Genomic DNA, 16,521 nt, shown 5'->3' with positions numbered 1-16,521 from the left:
TCATTTATATAAATGATTTGGATGCAAGCATAAGAGGTACAGTTAGTAAGTTTGCGGATGACACCAAAGTTGGAGGTGTAGTGGACAGCGAAGAAGGTTACCTCAGATTACAACAGGATCTTGACCAGATGGGCCAATGGGCTGAGGAGTGGCAGATGGAGTGTAATTTAGATAAATGTGAGGTGCTGCATTTTGGAAAAGTAAATCTTAGCAAGACTTATACACTTAACGGTAAGGTCCTGGGGAGTGTTGCTGAACAAAGAAACTTTGGAATGTAGGTTCATAATTCCTTGAAAGTGGAGTCGCAGGTAGATAGGATAGTGAAAAAGATGTTTGGTATGCTTTTCTTTCCTGATCAGACTATTGCGTACAGGAGTTGGGAGGTCATGTTGCAGCTGTTCAGGACATTGGTTAGGCCACTTTTGGAATATTGCACACAATTCTGTCTCCTTCCTGTCAGAAACATGTTATAAAACTTAAAAGGGTTCAGAAAAGATTTACAAGGATGTTGACAGGGTTGGAGGATTTGAGCTATAGGGAGAGGTTGAATAGGCTAGGACTGTTTTCCCTGGAGCGTCGGAGGTTGAGGGGTGACCTTATAGAGGTTTATAAAATCATGAGGGGCACAGATAGGATAAATAGGCAAAGTTTTTTCCCTGGGGTGGGGAAGTCCAGAATTAGAGGGCATAGGTTTAGGGTGAGAGGGGAAAGATGTAAAAGTGATCTAAGTGGCAACTTTTTCACGTAGAGGGTGGTACATGTATGGAATAAGCTGCCAGAGGAAGTGATGGAGGCTGGTATGATTGCAACATTTAAGAGGCATCTGGGTGGGTATATGAATAGGAAGAGTTTAGAGGGATATGGGTCAGGTGCTGGCAGGTGGGACTAGATTGGGTTGGGATATCTGGTTGGCATGGGCGAGTTGACCAAAGGGTCTGATTCCGTGCTGTACATCTCTATGACTCTATAAGAGAGAATCTAACTAACCATTGCTCCTTGATATTCAATGGCATTACCATCACTGAATCCCCTAGTATCAACATCCTAAGGATTACCAGAAAATGAAGTAAACTATGGCTTCTGGATCAATTTCGAGGCTGGGAATCTTGCAACAAGTAATTCATCTCCTGATCCCCCCGCACCCCCCCCCCCAACACCTGTCCACCAACGCACAGGTCAGGGGTGTGAGAGAATACTCCCCACTTGTCTGGTTGAGTGCAGCTCCCACACTTAAGAAGCTTCTTATCATCCACAACAAAGCAATCCACTTGAATGGCACAAACATTCACATCCTCTACTACAGATGCTCAGTAACAACAGTGTATACTATCTACAAGATGCATTGCCATAACTTGCCAAGGCTCCTCAAACAGCACCTTCCAAACCCCTGACCTTTACCCTTTAGAAGGACGAGGACAGCAGATACGTGGGAATACCAACCAAGTTCCCTTCCAAGTCACTCACCATCCTGATTTGTTGATATACTGCTGTTCCTTCATTATTGTTGGGTCAAAATCCTGGAAATCCCTCCCTAACAGCATTGTTTTTGCATCTACAGCATATGGGATGCAGCGATTCAAGAAGACAGCTTACTTTAGCTTCTCAAAAGCAACATTTGGGGTGGCACAGTGGCTCAGTGGTTAGCACTGCTGCCTCATGGCACCAGGGTCCCAGGTTCGATTCCACTCTCGGGCGACTGTGTGGAGTTTGCACATTCTCTGCGTGGGTTTCGTCTGGGTGCTCTGGTTTCCTCCCACACTCCAAAAATGTGCAGGTTAGGTGAATTGACCATACTGAATTGCTCAGAGTGCTAGGTGCATTAGAGGTAAATGGATCTGGGTGGGTTACTCTTCCGAGGATTGGTGTAGACTTGTTGGGCTGAAGGGCCTGTTTTCACACTGTCGGGAATCTAATCTAATCTAAAAAAAATCTAACTAGAGATTGCAATAAATACTGGCTTTGGTAGCCTGATTTGCAATGGCTCTGTGCCACTTCCATTGACAAAATATGTTGAACCTTGAAGTTCAGGCTGTGATGGCAACATTGAAACGTTGTGGACACCTTAATGAAGGTGATGCTGTCCCACCAAGTTACCTGGTCACTGTCAGCAATGAAGTCACTAGGGGTTATTCAGTGAACAGGAAACCCAAAAAACAAAAGGAAAAGTGAGTGCTCACCAAGTTTACTCCTCCAGATTTGTCAAGTGAACATATTCCACCAAGCATTGCCAAACCATTAATTCCATCAATGAAAATTCCACCCCTGTAAAAGAGAAATCAGAGCACATGATCACTAGCCAGCGGTCACTCCAACCAATGCAACCACAGACATGTTGTTGTACATGGAGATGGGTGAGCAATAAGTGTGATGTTGGTTCTCACACTAACTCAGTATGGCAATGATGTCTTTCAGGACTCAGACAATTCTGACACTCATGGTCAAACCAGGCCATACTGAGTGAAACACATTGAAGCCACAGTTCATTAAGAGTCTTGTTAGCCTCAAAGTATTTCCAGTTGGTATTCAACATAGAGGAGCATTCAATATTGTTGAATCATTTAATAATTTGAGCACATAGGTAACTGTTCACCCTGTTGTGTGTTTGTGATGGTCTGTAGACAATAGACAATAGGTGCAGGAGTAGGCCATTCTGCCCCTCGAGCCTGCACCACCATTCAATATGATCATGGCTGATTATCCTGCCTTATCTCCATAACCCTTGATTCCACTATCCTTTAAAGCTCTATCCAACTCTTTCCTAAATGAATCCAGAGACTGGGCCTCCACTGCCCTCTGGGGCAGAGCATTCCACACAGCCACCACTCTCTGGGTGAAGAAGTTTCTCCTCATCTCTGTCCTAAATGGTCTACCCTGTATTTTTAAGCTCTGTCCTCTGGTTCGGGACTCACCCATCAGCGGAAACATATTTCCTGCCTCCAGAGTGTCCAATCCTTTAATAATCTTATATGTCACAATCAGATCCCCTCTCAGTCTTCTAAACTCAAGGGTATACAAGCCCAGTCGCTTCAGTCTTTCAGTGTAAGGTAGTCCCGCCATTCCAGGAATTGACCTCGCGAACCTCCGCTGCACTCCCTCAATAGCCAGAATGTCTTTCCTCAAATTTGGTGACCAGAACTGCACACAGTACTCCAGGTGTGGTCTCACCAGGGCCCTGTACAGCTGCAGAAGAACCTCTTTGCTTCTATATTCAATCCCTCTTGTTATGAAGGCCAGCATGCTATTAGCCTTCTTCACTACCTGCTGTACCTGCAGGCTTACCTTCATTGACTGGTGTACAAGAACACCCAGATCTCTTTGTACTGCCCCCTTACCTAAATTGACTCCATTTAGGTAGTAATCTGCCTTCCTGTTCTTGCCACCAAAGTGGATAACCATACATTTATCCACATTAAACTGCATCTGCCATGCATCTGTCCACTCACCTAACCTGTCCAGGTCACCCTGTAATCTCCTAACATCCTCCTCACATTTCACCCTGCCACCCAGCTTTGTATCATCAGCAAATTTGCTAATGTTATTACTAATACCAGCTTCTATATCATTAACATATACTGTAAAAAGCTGCAGTCCCAGCACTGATCCCTGTAGTACCCCACTGGTCACCGCCTGCCATTCCGAAAGGGAGCCGTTTATCACTACTCTTTGTTTCCTGTCAGCCAACTAATTTTCAATCCAAGTTAGTACTTTGCCCCCAATACCATGCGCCCTAATTTTGCTCACTAACTTCAGATGTGGGACTTTATCAAAGGCTTTCTGAAAGTCCAGGTACACTACATCTACTGGATCTCCCACATCCATCTTCAAAGTTACATCCTCAAAACATTCCAGAAGATTAGAGCTGAAAATGTGTTGCTGGAAAAGCGCAGCAGGTCAGGCAGCATCCAGGGAACAGGAGAATCGACGTTTCGGGCATAAGCGCTTATGCCCGAAACATCGATTCTCCTGTTCCCTGGATGCTGCCTGACCTGCTGCGCTTTTCCAGCAACACATTTTCAGCTCTGATCTCCAGCATCTGCAGACCTCACTTTCTCCATTCCAGAAGATTAGTCAAGCATGATTTCCCTTTCATAAATCCATGCTGACTCTGACCTATCCTGTTACAATTATCCAGATGTGTTGTAATTTCATCCTTTATAATTGACTCCAGCATCTTTCCCACCACTGAGGTCAGACTAACTGGTCTATAATTTACAGCTTTCTCTCTCGCTCCTTTCTTAAAAAGTGGTACAACATTAGCCACCCTCTAATCCGCAGGAACTGATCCTGAATCTATCGAACTCTGGAAAATAATCACCAACGCATCCACGATTTCTTGAGCCACCTCCTTCAGTGCCCTGGGATGTAGACCATCAGGCCCCGGGGACTTATCAACCTTCAGACCTAACAGTCTCTCCAACACCAATTCCTGGCAAATATAAATTCGCTTAAGTTCAGGTCCTTCAGCCACTGTTACCTCAGGGAGATTGCTTGTGTCTTCCCCAGTGAACACAGATATGAAGTACCAATTCAACTCTTCTGCCATTTCTTTGTTCCCCGTAATATATTCCCCTGTTTCTGTCTTCAAGGGCCCAATTTTAGTCTTAACCATTTTTTTGCCTTTCACATACCTAAAAAAGCTTTTCCTATCCTCCTTTATATTATTGGCCAGTTTACCTTCATACCTCATTTTATCTCTGCATATTTCCTTCTTAGTAATCCTCTGTTGTCCTTTAAAAGCTTCCCAGTCCTCCGTTTTCCCACTTATTTTTGTTATGTTATACTTTTTCTCTTTTGACTTTATATGTTTCTTAACTTCCCTCGTCAGCCACGGCCGCCCCTGCCTCCTCATAGGATCTTTCTTCCTTTTTGGAATGAACTGATCCTGCATCTTCTGCATTATACCCAGAAATATCTGCCATTGTTCCTCCACTGTCATCCCTGTTAAGGTATTGCACCATTGAACTTTGGCCAGCTCCTCCCTCATAGCTCCATAGTTCCCTTTATTCAACTAAAATATTGTCACTTCCGATTGTACCCTCTCCCTCTCAAATTGCAGATTGAAGCTGATTGTATTATGGTCACTACTTCCCAATGGCTCCTTCACCTCGAGGTCCCTGACCAATTCTGGTTCGTTGCACAATACCAGATCCAGAATTGCCTTCTCCCTGGTCGGCTCCAGCACCAGCTGTTCTAAGAATCCATCTCGGAGGCACTCCACAAAGTCTCTTTAGTGAGGTCCAAAACCATCCTGATTCTCCCAGTCTACTGTAGGAGCAGTACACCTGGTCTCACCCCCTGCCTTTTCGCTATAGACATGCAAATGTTTTCTTTCCAAATAATTATCCAAAATGAGATCTGCCCCCATCACACCTTCAGGCAGTGCATTCCAGAATCCTGAATTCCTGAAGAAGGGCTTATGCCTGAAACGTCGATACTCCTGCTCTTTGGATGCTGCCTGACCTGCTGCGCTTTTCCAGCAACACATTTTCAGCATTCCAGAATCTAGCCAGCCATTGCGTGGAAAGGCTTTTCCTCAGTCAGCTTCCATTCCATTCAGGCATGCACCTTCAACGGGGTCCTCTAGTTTTTATCCCTACCACAAATGGGAACACTTTCTGATCTGAATTTCTCATGGTTTTCAATAATTGTGAAATCTCCTCTCCAGCTTCTATTCTATGAACAGGACTGGCTCAGCTTCACCAAACTATCTAAATTCCTCCATTCCTAAAACCATCCATGAAAATCCTTTCTGAACCCTCTTTAATGGATCTTCAAGTGTGGGAACTCGATTGGGTGGGATTTAACAGTGTGAATCCTGAAGTCCACAATGAACTTGAGTGGCCCCCGCCAATAATCTGGAGTCCCCAGTGAAATGAAATGCCTCATTGGCAGCAGGACCTGTGATGCTAGGACTTTGCCGGTGACATTTTCTTGTTGCCCTGAAAAGGCCAGCATGACTATCCTACTTCTGAAAGTTGCAAGACAGTCAGAGGCCAGGATAGCCCACTGTGTCTCCTACCAGGTGCAGCAGGCTGATAGGAGTTCGCTGATGGATCCTCTGGAGTCAGAAACAGAGTACGGTGGTTTTCCCAAGGACAGGGGAGGGAAGATCATGTGATGACAGTGGAGAGCAGTACAGCAATTGGGGATGGCTTTCAGTAGGTCCCCTCAATAAGGAGTATCGGAGCATGAGAGCTCAAACGCCGACCTCACACGTACTTCCTCCCCCAACTCCCCGCCCACACCCCCTCCCCCAGAAAACTGCAGGTAACCCCAACAGGATCTGCTGTTGTGTCTCCCTCTCAAATGGTAAGTCTTCCATTGAATTCCAACTGTGGCTCAATAAGTGGGCATTTACAGACCTCCAATGGCCTCCATGCAGAAAGGCCACTCACCCTGTACTTACGTGAAGAGAGGGCAGCAGAATCTGTACAATGCACTGTCATGCGCAATCATAGAGCTCCCCTTCCCAGCCTCCAAACCTGTTGGACTATAACCTGTTGTCACGTGACTTTTGACATTGTCCAGCCCAGTCCAACACCAGCACTCACCCAAAACTCTGGTAATGGGGCATTAAGTTCCAACTTCGAGCTTGATGGACTATTGTTACCTTTAATGTTCTTCTGCTCCTGCGGGTCCTTAGAATTGTGTCCGTTCATTTATATTAGCTTTCCTCATTCTTGTCCATACTTCCATGTGTTAAATTTCATCTTCTACTTGTTTACTATTCCACCAGGTTTCCTGTATCCTTTTGAACTATATTCTCTTCATAGTTCACAATATTTCCAAGCTTTGTGTGACCTGCAAATTTTGAATTGATCCCTCCCATCCAATCTTGAAATGGTTATAAGCCAAAAGGATCCATTCAGCCCACTGTCTTTATGCTAGCTCTCCGCAGGAGCAATTTACCTGATACTATTGCCCACAAACAAGCAAATTCTATGTCTTCAAACAAACATCCAGTTTCCTTGTAAAATGCTGGAATCTACACTGTCAGGCAATGCAATCCAGATCCTAAACATTCACTGTACTTCTCCTCAGGTTGCTTTGTCCCTATGGTTTTAAACTGGTGTCCATTGTTGGCCTTCTGCCAACAGGAACAGTTTCTCCCTGCAGTTGTCTTCATGATTTGAAAATCGCCTCTTAATCTTCTCCAAGAAAATCAGCCACAGAACTGAAGTTCCTCATATCTGGAACTATCATGGATAGAGCAGGCACAGGAATGGTTGTTGCAGGTTCCAGGATTTAGATGTTTCAGTAAGAACAGAGAAGATGGTAAAAGAGGGGGAGGTGTGGCATTGTTGGTCAAGGACAGTATTACAGTTGCAGAAAGGATGTTTGGGGACTCATCAACTGAGGTAGTATGGGCTGAGGTTAGAAACAGGAAAGGAGAGGTCACCCTGTTGGAAGTTTTCTATAGGTCTCCGAATAGTTCCAGAGATGTAGAGGAAAGGATAGCAAAGAGGATTCTCGATAGGAGTGAGAGAGACAGGGTAGTTGTCATGGGGACTTCAACTTTCCAAATATTGACTGGGAACACTATAGTACGAGTACTATAGATGGATCACTTTTTGTCCAGTGTGTGCAGGAGGCCAACAAGGGGCGAAGCCATATTAGATTTGGTACTGGGTAATGAGCCCAGCCAGGTGTTAGACTTGGACGTAGGTGAGCACTTTGGTGATAGCGACCACATTTCTGTATGTTTACTTTAGTGATAGAAAAGCATAGGTGTATACCACTGGGCAAGAGTTACAGCTGGGGAAAGGCAATTATGATGCGATTAGGCAAGATTTAGGAAGCATAGGATGGGGAAGGAAACCGCAGGGGATGGGCACATTAGAAATGTGGAGCTTATTCAAGGAAAAGCTCCTGAGTGTCCTAGATAAGTATGTACCTGTCAGGCAGGGAGGAAGCTGTAGAGCGCGGGAGCCGTGGTTTATGAAGGAAGTGGAATCTCTGGTCAAGAGGAAGAAGAAGGTTTATGTTAGGATGAGATGTGAAGGATCAGTTAGGGCGCTTGAGGGTTACAAGGTAGGCAGGAAAGACCTAAAGAGAGAGCTCAGAAGAGCCAGGAGGAGACATGAGAAGTTGTTGGTGGATAGGATCAGGGTAAACTCTAAGGCTTTCTATAGGTATTTAAGGAATAAAAGAATGACGAGAGTAAGATTAGGGCCAATCAAGGATAGTAGTGGGAAGTTGTGTGTGGAGTCAGAAGCACTAAATGAATATTTTTCTACAGTATTCACTCTAGAAAACAACAATGTTGTTGAGGAGAATACTGAGATACAGGCTACTATACTAGGTGGGATTGAGGGTCACAAGGAAGGGGTATTAGAAATCCTTGAGGAGAAAGTGAGGTCTGCAGATGCTGGAGATCAGAGCTGGAAATGTGTTGCTGGAAAAGCGCAGCAGGTCAGGCAGCATCCAGGGAACAGGAGAATCGACGTTTCGGGCATAAGCCCTTCCTCACGAACTTTATTGAGTTCTTTGAGAAAGTGACCAAACAGGTAGATGAGAGTAAACCGGTTGATGTGGTGTATATGGATTTCAGCAAGGTATTCGATAAGGTTCCCCAAAGTAAGCTATTGTACAAAATGCGGAGGAATGGGATTGTGGGAGATATAGCAGTTTGGATCAGTAATTGGCTTGCTGAAAGAAGACAGAGGGTGGTGGTTGATGGGAAATGTTCATCCTGGAGTCCAGTTACCAGTGGTATACCGCAAGGGTCGGTGTTGGGTCCACTGCTGTTCGTCATTTATATAAATGACCTGGATGAGGGCGTAGAAGGGTGGGTTAGTAAATTTGCAGACGACACTAAGGTCGGTGGAGTTGTGGATAGTGCCGAAGGATGTTGTAGGATACAGAGAGACATAGATAAGCTGCAGAGTTGGGCTGATAGGTGCAAATGGAGTTTAATGCGGACAAGTGTGAGGTGATTAGTTTGGTCGGAGTAACCGGAATGCAAAGTACTGGGCTAATGGTAAGATTCTTGGTAGTGTAGATGAGCAGAGAGACCTTGGTGTCCAGGTACACAGATCCTTGAAAGTTGCCATCCAGGTTGACAGGGCTGTTAAGAAGGCATACAGTGTTTTAGCTTTTATTAATAGAGGGATTGAGTTCCGGAACCAGGAGGTTATGCTACAGCTGTACAAAGCTCTGGTACAGCCACACTTGGAGTATTGTGTACAGTTCTGGTCACCGCATTATAAGAAGGATGTGGAAGCTTTGGAAAGGGTGCAGAGGAGATTTACTAGGATGTTGCCTGATATGGAGGGAAGGTCTCATGAGGAAAGGCTGAGGGACTTGAGGCTGTTTTCGTTGGAGAGAAGAAGGTTGAGAGGTGACTTATTAGAGACATATAAGATAATCAGAGGGTTAGATAGGGGGGACAGGGAGATCCTTTTTCCAAGAATGGTGACAACGCGTATACGAGGGGACTAGCATTAAATTGAGGGGTGATAGATATAGGACAGATGTCAGAGGTAGTTTCTTTACTCAGAGAGTAGTAAGGGTATGGAATGCTTTGCCTGCAACGGTAGTAGATTCACCAACTTTAAATACATTTAAGTCGTCATTGGACAGGCATATGGACGTACATGGAATAGTGTAGGTTAGATGGGCTTCAGATTGGTATGACTGGTCAGTGCAACGAAGGGCCTGTACTGCGCTGTAATGTTCTATGTTCAATCTCCTTAATAATTTAGGCGGCACGGTGGCACAGTGGTTAGCACTGCTGCCTCACAGCACCAGAGACCCGGGTTCAATTCCTGCCTCAGGCGACTCTCTGTGTGGAGTTTGCACATTCTCCCCGTGTCTGCGTGGGTTTCCTCCGGGTGCTCCGGTTTCCTCCCACAATCCAAAAAATGTGCAGGTCAGGTGAATTGGCCATGCTAAATTGCCCGTAGTGTTAGGTTAAAGGGGTATGGGTGGGTTGCGCTTCGGCGGGTTGGTGTGGACTTGTTGGGCCGAAGGGCCTGTTTCCACACTGTAAGTAATCTAATCTAATCTAATTTCTACAACCCCGTGAATGCTGTCACATCCATCCTGAAGTGCGGTGTCTGGAAACAGTTGAAGCTGAATCTGTGTTTTTTAGAGTTAAATATAACTTCCTTACTTTTGTGCTCTATGCCCATGTTTATAAAGCCAGAAATCCTGTATGATGTATTAACTGTTTTGCTCCTATTCATTATTCACAATACTTCCAATTTTTGAGACTTACAAATTATGCTCTCAACTTTCAAGTTTCAGTCATGCATATAGAACATAGAACATAGAACATAGAACAATACAGCACAGAACAAGCCCTTCGGCCCACGATGTTGTGCCGAACTTCTAACCTAGATTAAGTACCCATCCATGTACCTATCCAAATGCCGCTTAAAGGTCGCCAATGATTCCGACTCTACCACTCCCATGGGCAGCGCATTCCATGCCCCCACCACTCTCTGGGTAAAGAACCCACCCCTGACATCTCCCCTATACCTTCCACCCTTCACCTTAAATTTATGTCCCCTTGTAACACTCTGTTGTACCCGGGGAAAAAGTTTCTGACTGTCTACTCTATCTATTCCTCTGATCATCTTATAAACCTCTATCAAGTCACCCCTCATCCTTCGCCGTTCCAACGAGAAAAGGCCGAGAACTCTCAACCTATCCTCGTATGACTTCCTCTCCATTCCAGGCAACATCCTGGTAAATCTTCTCTGCACCCTCTCCAAAGCTTCCACATCTTTCCTAAAGTGAGGCGACCAGAACTGCACACAGTACTCCAACTGTGGCCTAACCAAAGTCCTGTACAGCTGCAACATCACTTCACGACTCTTGAATTCAATCCCTCTGCTAATGAACGATAATACTCCATAGGCCTTCTTACAAACTCTATCCACCTGAGTGGCAACCTTCAAAGATCTATGTACATAGACCCCAAGATCCCTCTGTTCCTCCACCTGACTAATACTAGTCCTAAAACCAACCCTGGACAGCCCCATTATATATGTCTTCCAGGCCAAAAGTCAGTCATTCAACACAACTCTGCTTCCTACAACTTCACCAATTTGGTATCCATGCTGCTACTGTCCCTTCTTATTCCATGGACTCTAAGTGACAAGTCTTTTCTGGAGTGTTTTATCAAATATGTTTTGTAAATGCACATACACCACATCAACAGCATAACCCTGATCTACTTTCTCTATTAACTCATCAAACGAGTCAGTTATACACAATTTGATATTAGCAAATCCGGGTCAACTTTCCTTAATCAATCCATATTTGAAAATGTGTTGCTGGAAAAGCGCAGCAGGTCAGGCAGCATCAAAGGAGCAGGAGAATCGACGTTTCAGGTATAAGCCCTTCTTCAGGAATGAGGAGGGTGTGCCAAGCAGGCTAAGATAAAAGGTAGGGAGGAGGGACTTGGGGGAGGGGCGTTGGGAATGCGATAGGTGGAAGGAGGTTAAGGTGAGGGTGAAAGGCCGGAGAGGGGTTAGGGGCGGAGAGGTCGGGAAGAAGATTGCAGGTCAAGGAGGCAGTGCTGAGTCCAAGGGTTGGGACTGAGATAAGATGGGGGGAGGGGAAATGAGGAAGGTGGAGAAATCTGCATTCATCCCGTGTGGTTGGAGGGTTCCTAAGCGGAAGATGAGGCACTCTTCCTCCAGGCGTCGTGTGGTCAGGGTCTGGCAATGGAGGAGGTCCTCCAAACCTTTTATCTTAGCCTGCTTGGCACACCCTCCTCATTCCTGAAGAAGGGCTTATACCCGAAACGTCGATTCTCCTGCTCCTTTGATGCTGCCTGACCTGCTGCGCTTTTCCAGCAACACATTTTTCAGCTCTGATCTCCAGCATCTGCAGTCCTCACTTTCTCCTAGTTGATTTCAATCCATATTTGTCAACATGACTTAATTTATCCAAATTATCTATACACCTAGTAAGGTGATGAAACGTCTGGAAATGAACCTTCCAGCTCAGTGAGCAAACCTACATCCACATTTTTAAAATTTCCTCACCACTGATGTTAAACTAACTGGTTTACCCTTTCTTGAACAAGAGTGTAACATTCACAATTTTCCAGTTTTCTGGCATTACAACCTGACTCGAAGGCAGACTGGCATAATACAGCTATTACATCTGCAACTTCCAATTGTATGCATCTCACTCAGAACTGAGATGAGAAATCTCTTCTTTGAGAGGGTTGTAAATCCTTGGATTTCTCTGGCCTAGAGGTCTGTCCATATTTCAACATTAAATGCACTTAGAGCTGGGATAAACCTTTGGTCTCTCAGGGAATCAAGCGATATGAGGAGCTGGATAGGGGACAGGCTTTAATGCTGAAGATCAGATGATATCATATTGAATTGTAGATCACACACGATGGGGTACTCTATATGGGGTACTCCTGCTCCTATTTCTTCCATTCTTACGTTCACTCAAAACAAGCATCCTTTGTGCTAAGTATGTCTTCAGTTTTATGAGGGTTCCTTGATACCATATTTGATCAAATGCTGCTTGATGTTGTTCACCTTCAGCTTGTCTCTCATATTTAGCTCTTTTGTCCATATATGAATCAAGGCAGTAATGAGGCCTGGAGCTGAGAGGCCTTAGCAAAACCCAAACATCACTTGGATGCTGCTTGGGCATTGCCTGAATGATCATTGAGACTAGACTGATTGGGCAGTAATTAGCAAACTCTCGTTATTCCCCTGGAGAGATGAGTTTAAAAACCTGTTCAACAGCTTGGGGAATTATTAATCTGTATTTTTATCAATAATAATATTCATGAAATTCAGATTGCCGTGAAAACCTTTCCAATTCACTCACGTCCTTCAGGGGAGCTCTAAATCCACAATGATTGACACCCCATCTTTCACTTTAAAAATTCATTCCTTCCACCACCCAGTGTACAGTGGCAGTGGGCTGGACTGTCTTCAAGGTGCACTAGAACAACTGTCAAGACTTCTTTGAAATCACCTCCACAACCCAAAACCGCTACCACCAAGAGGACAAGGACAGTATGCAGATAGGAAAACCACCAAGTGTAAGTCGCCCTCAAGTCACAAGCAGATCCTGACTTGGAAATATGCGTATATTGGTGCCTTTGTGTTCACCAGGTCAAAATCCTGGATCTCCCCCTCCTAACAGCCCTGTAGATGTACTGAGACCTCACAGACTGCAGCAGTCCAAGAAGACAGTTCATGACTACCTCAGGAGGAAACAGGGATGGTCAATTAATGTTGGACTTGTCATTGATGCTAACAGATGATGATTTATCAGATACTCACAGGATAAGTTGGGCATTGTCATTTGGTATTCTTGGTAGAAGGTTTCTCTGCCTCCAAAGGAGAAATCTGGATAGCGTCTCTGAAGAATCTGTGCTAACTTCAATTTGGTCTGCCGTCCACACTTCAAGTCCAATCAGGGCAATTCGCAAGTTAAATGGTTTGTAGTACTGGAGAGAAATGTTAGGAATTCAGATCTGAGAATCACAAGGATTGTTACAGAGATGAAACACCATTGTGTCTGCACCAGCTCATCAACTGAGCATCTCACCTGATGAGTAAAGAGCATGGTCGGTGTGAGACTGCAGCAGAATGAGATGCAGACTATTTACATTACAGATTAAACTATTGGAATGTCGTTCTCAGTGCAAACAGGGGTTTAATAAGGGTCTACTGCAAGAAGTAAGTTTTCGAGAGTGGGATGTAAGCAGGAGAAGATAAACGGTGTCAATCAAGAGACTGACTACAGTGTGACCAGGGGCGAAATGATACCACAAACCACAGCATGTGCAAGTACAGACGGAGATGCTGATTGGTGAGTAGGACTGGTAAATATTTCTACTCTTTAAAGTAAAAGTCGTGTTTTCAACTTGTGTTTAGATTTCTCTTTTAAAAATACACAAACATCAGATTGAAACTGGTGACTTTCTACTTTTTGGTTTATAAAAACAAGATACCATTAAGTTACGTGTATAGAGCAGGGAATCTCAAGTAATAAATTGAATAGTCAAATCAAACACAATAGTAATTGCAGAGTGGATGATGTGTTGCTGTTGCAATATGTGGAAGCTGTTTGACAACAGGTCTTAGATTACAAGAAGACATGGACAGATTGGGCAGATGGGCAGATCAGTGGAGGATGAAATTCGACCCTGGTAAATGTGAGGTGTTATATTTAGGAAGAAGTAACAAGAAAAGGGGGCAATCAATGTTGAGACGAGAGGACACAAGGAAGCTCACAGGAACAGAGGAACATTGGAGTGCTTCTCCGAAAATCCCTAAAGGTGACAAAGCAGGTTAGTAGGTTAGGTAAGAAGGCAAACAGGACACTTGCCTTTACCAGTCAATGCATAGTTTATAAATCAGGGATGGGTAGTTCTGGTCACCACACTGCAGAAAGGATGTGATTGCACTACAGGTGCTACCAAGATTCACCAGAATGTCAGGGGATAGAGCAGTTTAGCAATGAAGAAAGCCTGGATATGTTCAAGTGGTTTTCTTTGGAGCAGAGAAAGTTGAGAAGGGAATCTGATAGAGGTGAATAAGATTATGTGGAGCATATTTAGACTGGATAAAAAGCAGCTATTCCTCTTAGTTGAAGGATCAGTAATAAGGGGGCACACTTTTAAGGTGGAAGGCAGGAGGCTTAGAGGGGATTTGAGAAAAGATGTTTTCACCGAGATGTTGGTGAGGGCCTGGAATGCACTCACTGGAAGGGATGTTTGAGACCCCTAACCTCACAATCTTTAAAAAGTACTTAGATGAGCACTTGAAAGCTACATGATGTTATGCTGGAAAGTGGGACTACTGTAGATTTAGTTGAGCTTTGGTGGTACAAGCAATGGGCCATAGGCCTTTTCTGTGCTATATGATAACATGGCTTATTGCTGATGCGGAATGGAACAAACACAATAGCAAAAAATGATCTTGGATCAAATACATAGAATCCATATCTATGAAGGGAAGATATAACAAGGAGAAGAAGACAATGGGAGGAATAGGCTATAGCTAGCAGTAGCTACAGAATGGGACAGAGAATAAATCAGGAAATAATGACGGCATGTAACAAAGGCAATACATTAATCATGGGTGACTTAAATCTTGCAGATAGTGATAGTCAGATTAGCAGAGGAAGCCATAAGGAAGAAATCAGAAAGTGTATTTGGGAACTATATGTTGGAGATTTAACCAGGGATCAGGCTATTTTGAATCTAGTGATTTGTAATGAGGTAAGTTTAATAAATTAAGTAATTTTAAAAGATCCCCGAAGGGAACAGTGATCATAACATGGTAGAATTGAGCATTCCATTTGAGAGGGAGGAACTTGAGTCAGAAACAACTGTGCTAAACTTAAATAAGAGTGATTACAATAGAATGAGGGGAGAGTGAACTGGAGTGGAATAGGAAAAGTAGTCTAGCAGCAATGGCAGTTGAGAATTGATGGATGACGTTAAAGAAAATAGTTCATCGCTCACAGCAAAGGCATAGCCCAGTGAGGAAGAGGTTTCCAGGAAAGGATAAAACAATTATGGTAACCATAGGAGTTAAGGATTGCATCAACTTTAAAGAAAACAATACAACGTGGCAGACATTAGTGGTGGGCCAGAGAACTGGGACAGTTTAAAAAAAAACAATAAAGGACAACAAAAGAAAAACAGGGAGAAAATTAACTTTGAGGGTACATTTGCAAGTGTCACCAAGACGGATATACAAGCTTTTTTTAAATACATAAAAAGAAAGGTAGAGGTCATGGTGAAGATAGGCCCTTTAGAAAATGAAGCTGGAGAAATAGCAATGGGGAATGAGGAAATGGCACAGGGGGTCAACAAATACTCTGCATCAGTCTTGACAGTGGAAACCATTCATACCATCCAAACATCAGTAAATATTCAAGAGGCAAAGACTACTTTTATGCTAAACAGCACAAGAAGCAAGTGATAAATGGAGCTAAGAGACCCTACAACCAATGCAGCAGTTCCATTCTGTGCTGTCTTGCCACACCCAGCCAGGAATGGCAGCAGAGGCAGAGGATGGAGCATTCTCGCTCCTGAGTCCAGCTGCTACTCAGCACCAGGCCTGTCACATCCTCCTTTCTGCATTCCTCTTTCATCTTCATCTTTTTCTTATTTTCGGCAGTAACGTCAAAAGAAGGTGGCATCAGCAGATTGGGACGGCCTGAAGGGGCAAACAGGCGAGAGCAGGCAGAATGAGGCAGTGGGCAGTGAGAGCAGGGAAAGGGCAGACTGAGGCAGTGGGCAGTGAGCAGGGAAAGGGCAGACTGAGGCAGTGGACAGTGAGAGCAGGGAAACGGCAGACTGAGGTAGTGGACACTGAGAGCAGGGAAAGGGCAGACTGAGGCAGTGGGCAGTGAGAGCAGGGAAAGGGCAGACTGAGGCAGTGGGCAGAGAGAGCAGGGAAAGGGCAGGCTGAGGCAGTGGGCAGTGAGAGCAGGGAAAGGGCAGACTGAGGTAGTGGACAGTGAGAGCAGGGAAAGGGCAGACTGAGGCAGTGGGCAGTGAGAGCAGGGAAAGGG

The 16,521-nt window shown here is 44.5% G+C and overlaps 1 protein-coding gene across 1 annotated transcript in view; it reads right to left on the bottom strand.

Moving 5' to 3' along the window:
- The window catches only part of LOC148152293 (disintegrin and metalloproteinase domain-containing protein 12-like), a 236,154-nt gene that overhangs the window by 142,295 nt on the left and 77,338 nt on the right, over positions 1–16,521 (bottom strand). Inside the window, exons 9-10 of the mRNA XM_087985877.1 lie at positions 13,272–13,438; positions 2,178–2,262 (exon numbers count right to left, since the gene is read on the bottom strand). Coding sequence (XP_087842003.1) covers positions 2,178–2,262; positions 13,272–13,438 — 252 coding nt within the window. The remainder of the gene's footprint in view (positions 1–2,177; positions 2,263–13,271; positions 13,439–16,521) is intronic.

Source organism: Chiloscyllium plagiosum, unplaced genomic scaffold (assembly GCF_037043375.1).
Source record: "Chiloscyllium plagiosum isolate Xiang-an unplaced genomic scaffold, Cpla_swu_hap1 HiC_scaffold_1, whole genome shotgun sequence".
Classification (NCBI taxonomy): domain Eukaryota; kingdom Metazoa; phylum Chordata; class Chondrichthyes; order Orectolobiformes; family Hemiscylliidae; genus Chiloscyllium; species Chiloscyllium plagiosum.
Note: the sequence above shows the minus strand (reverse complement) of the source record. Positions and strands in the feature narration are given on the sequence as shown.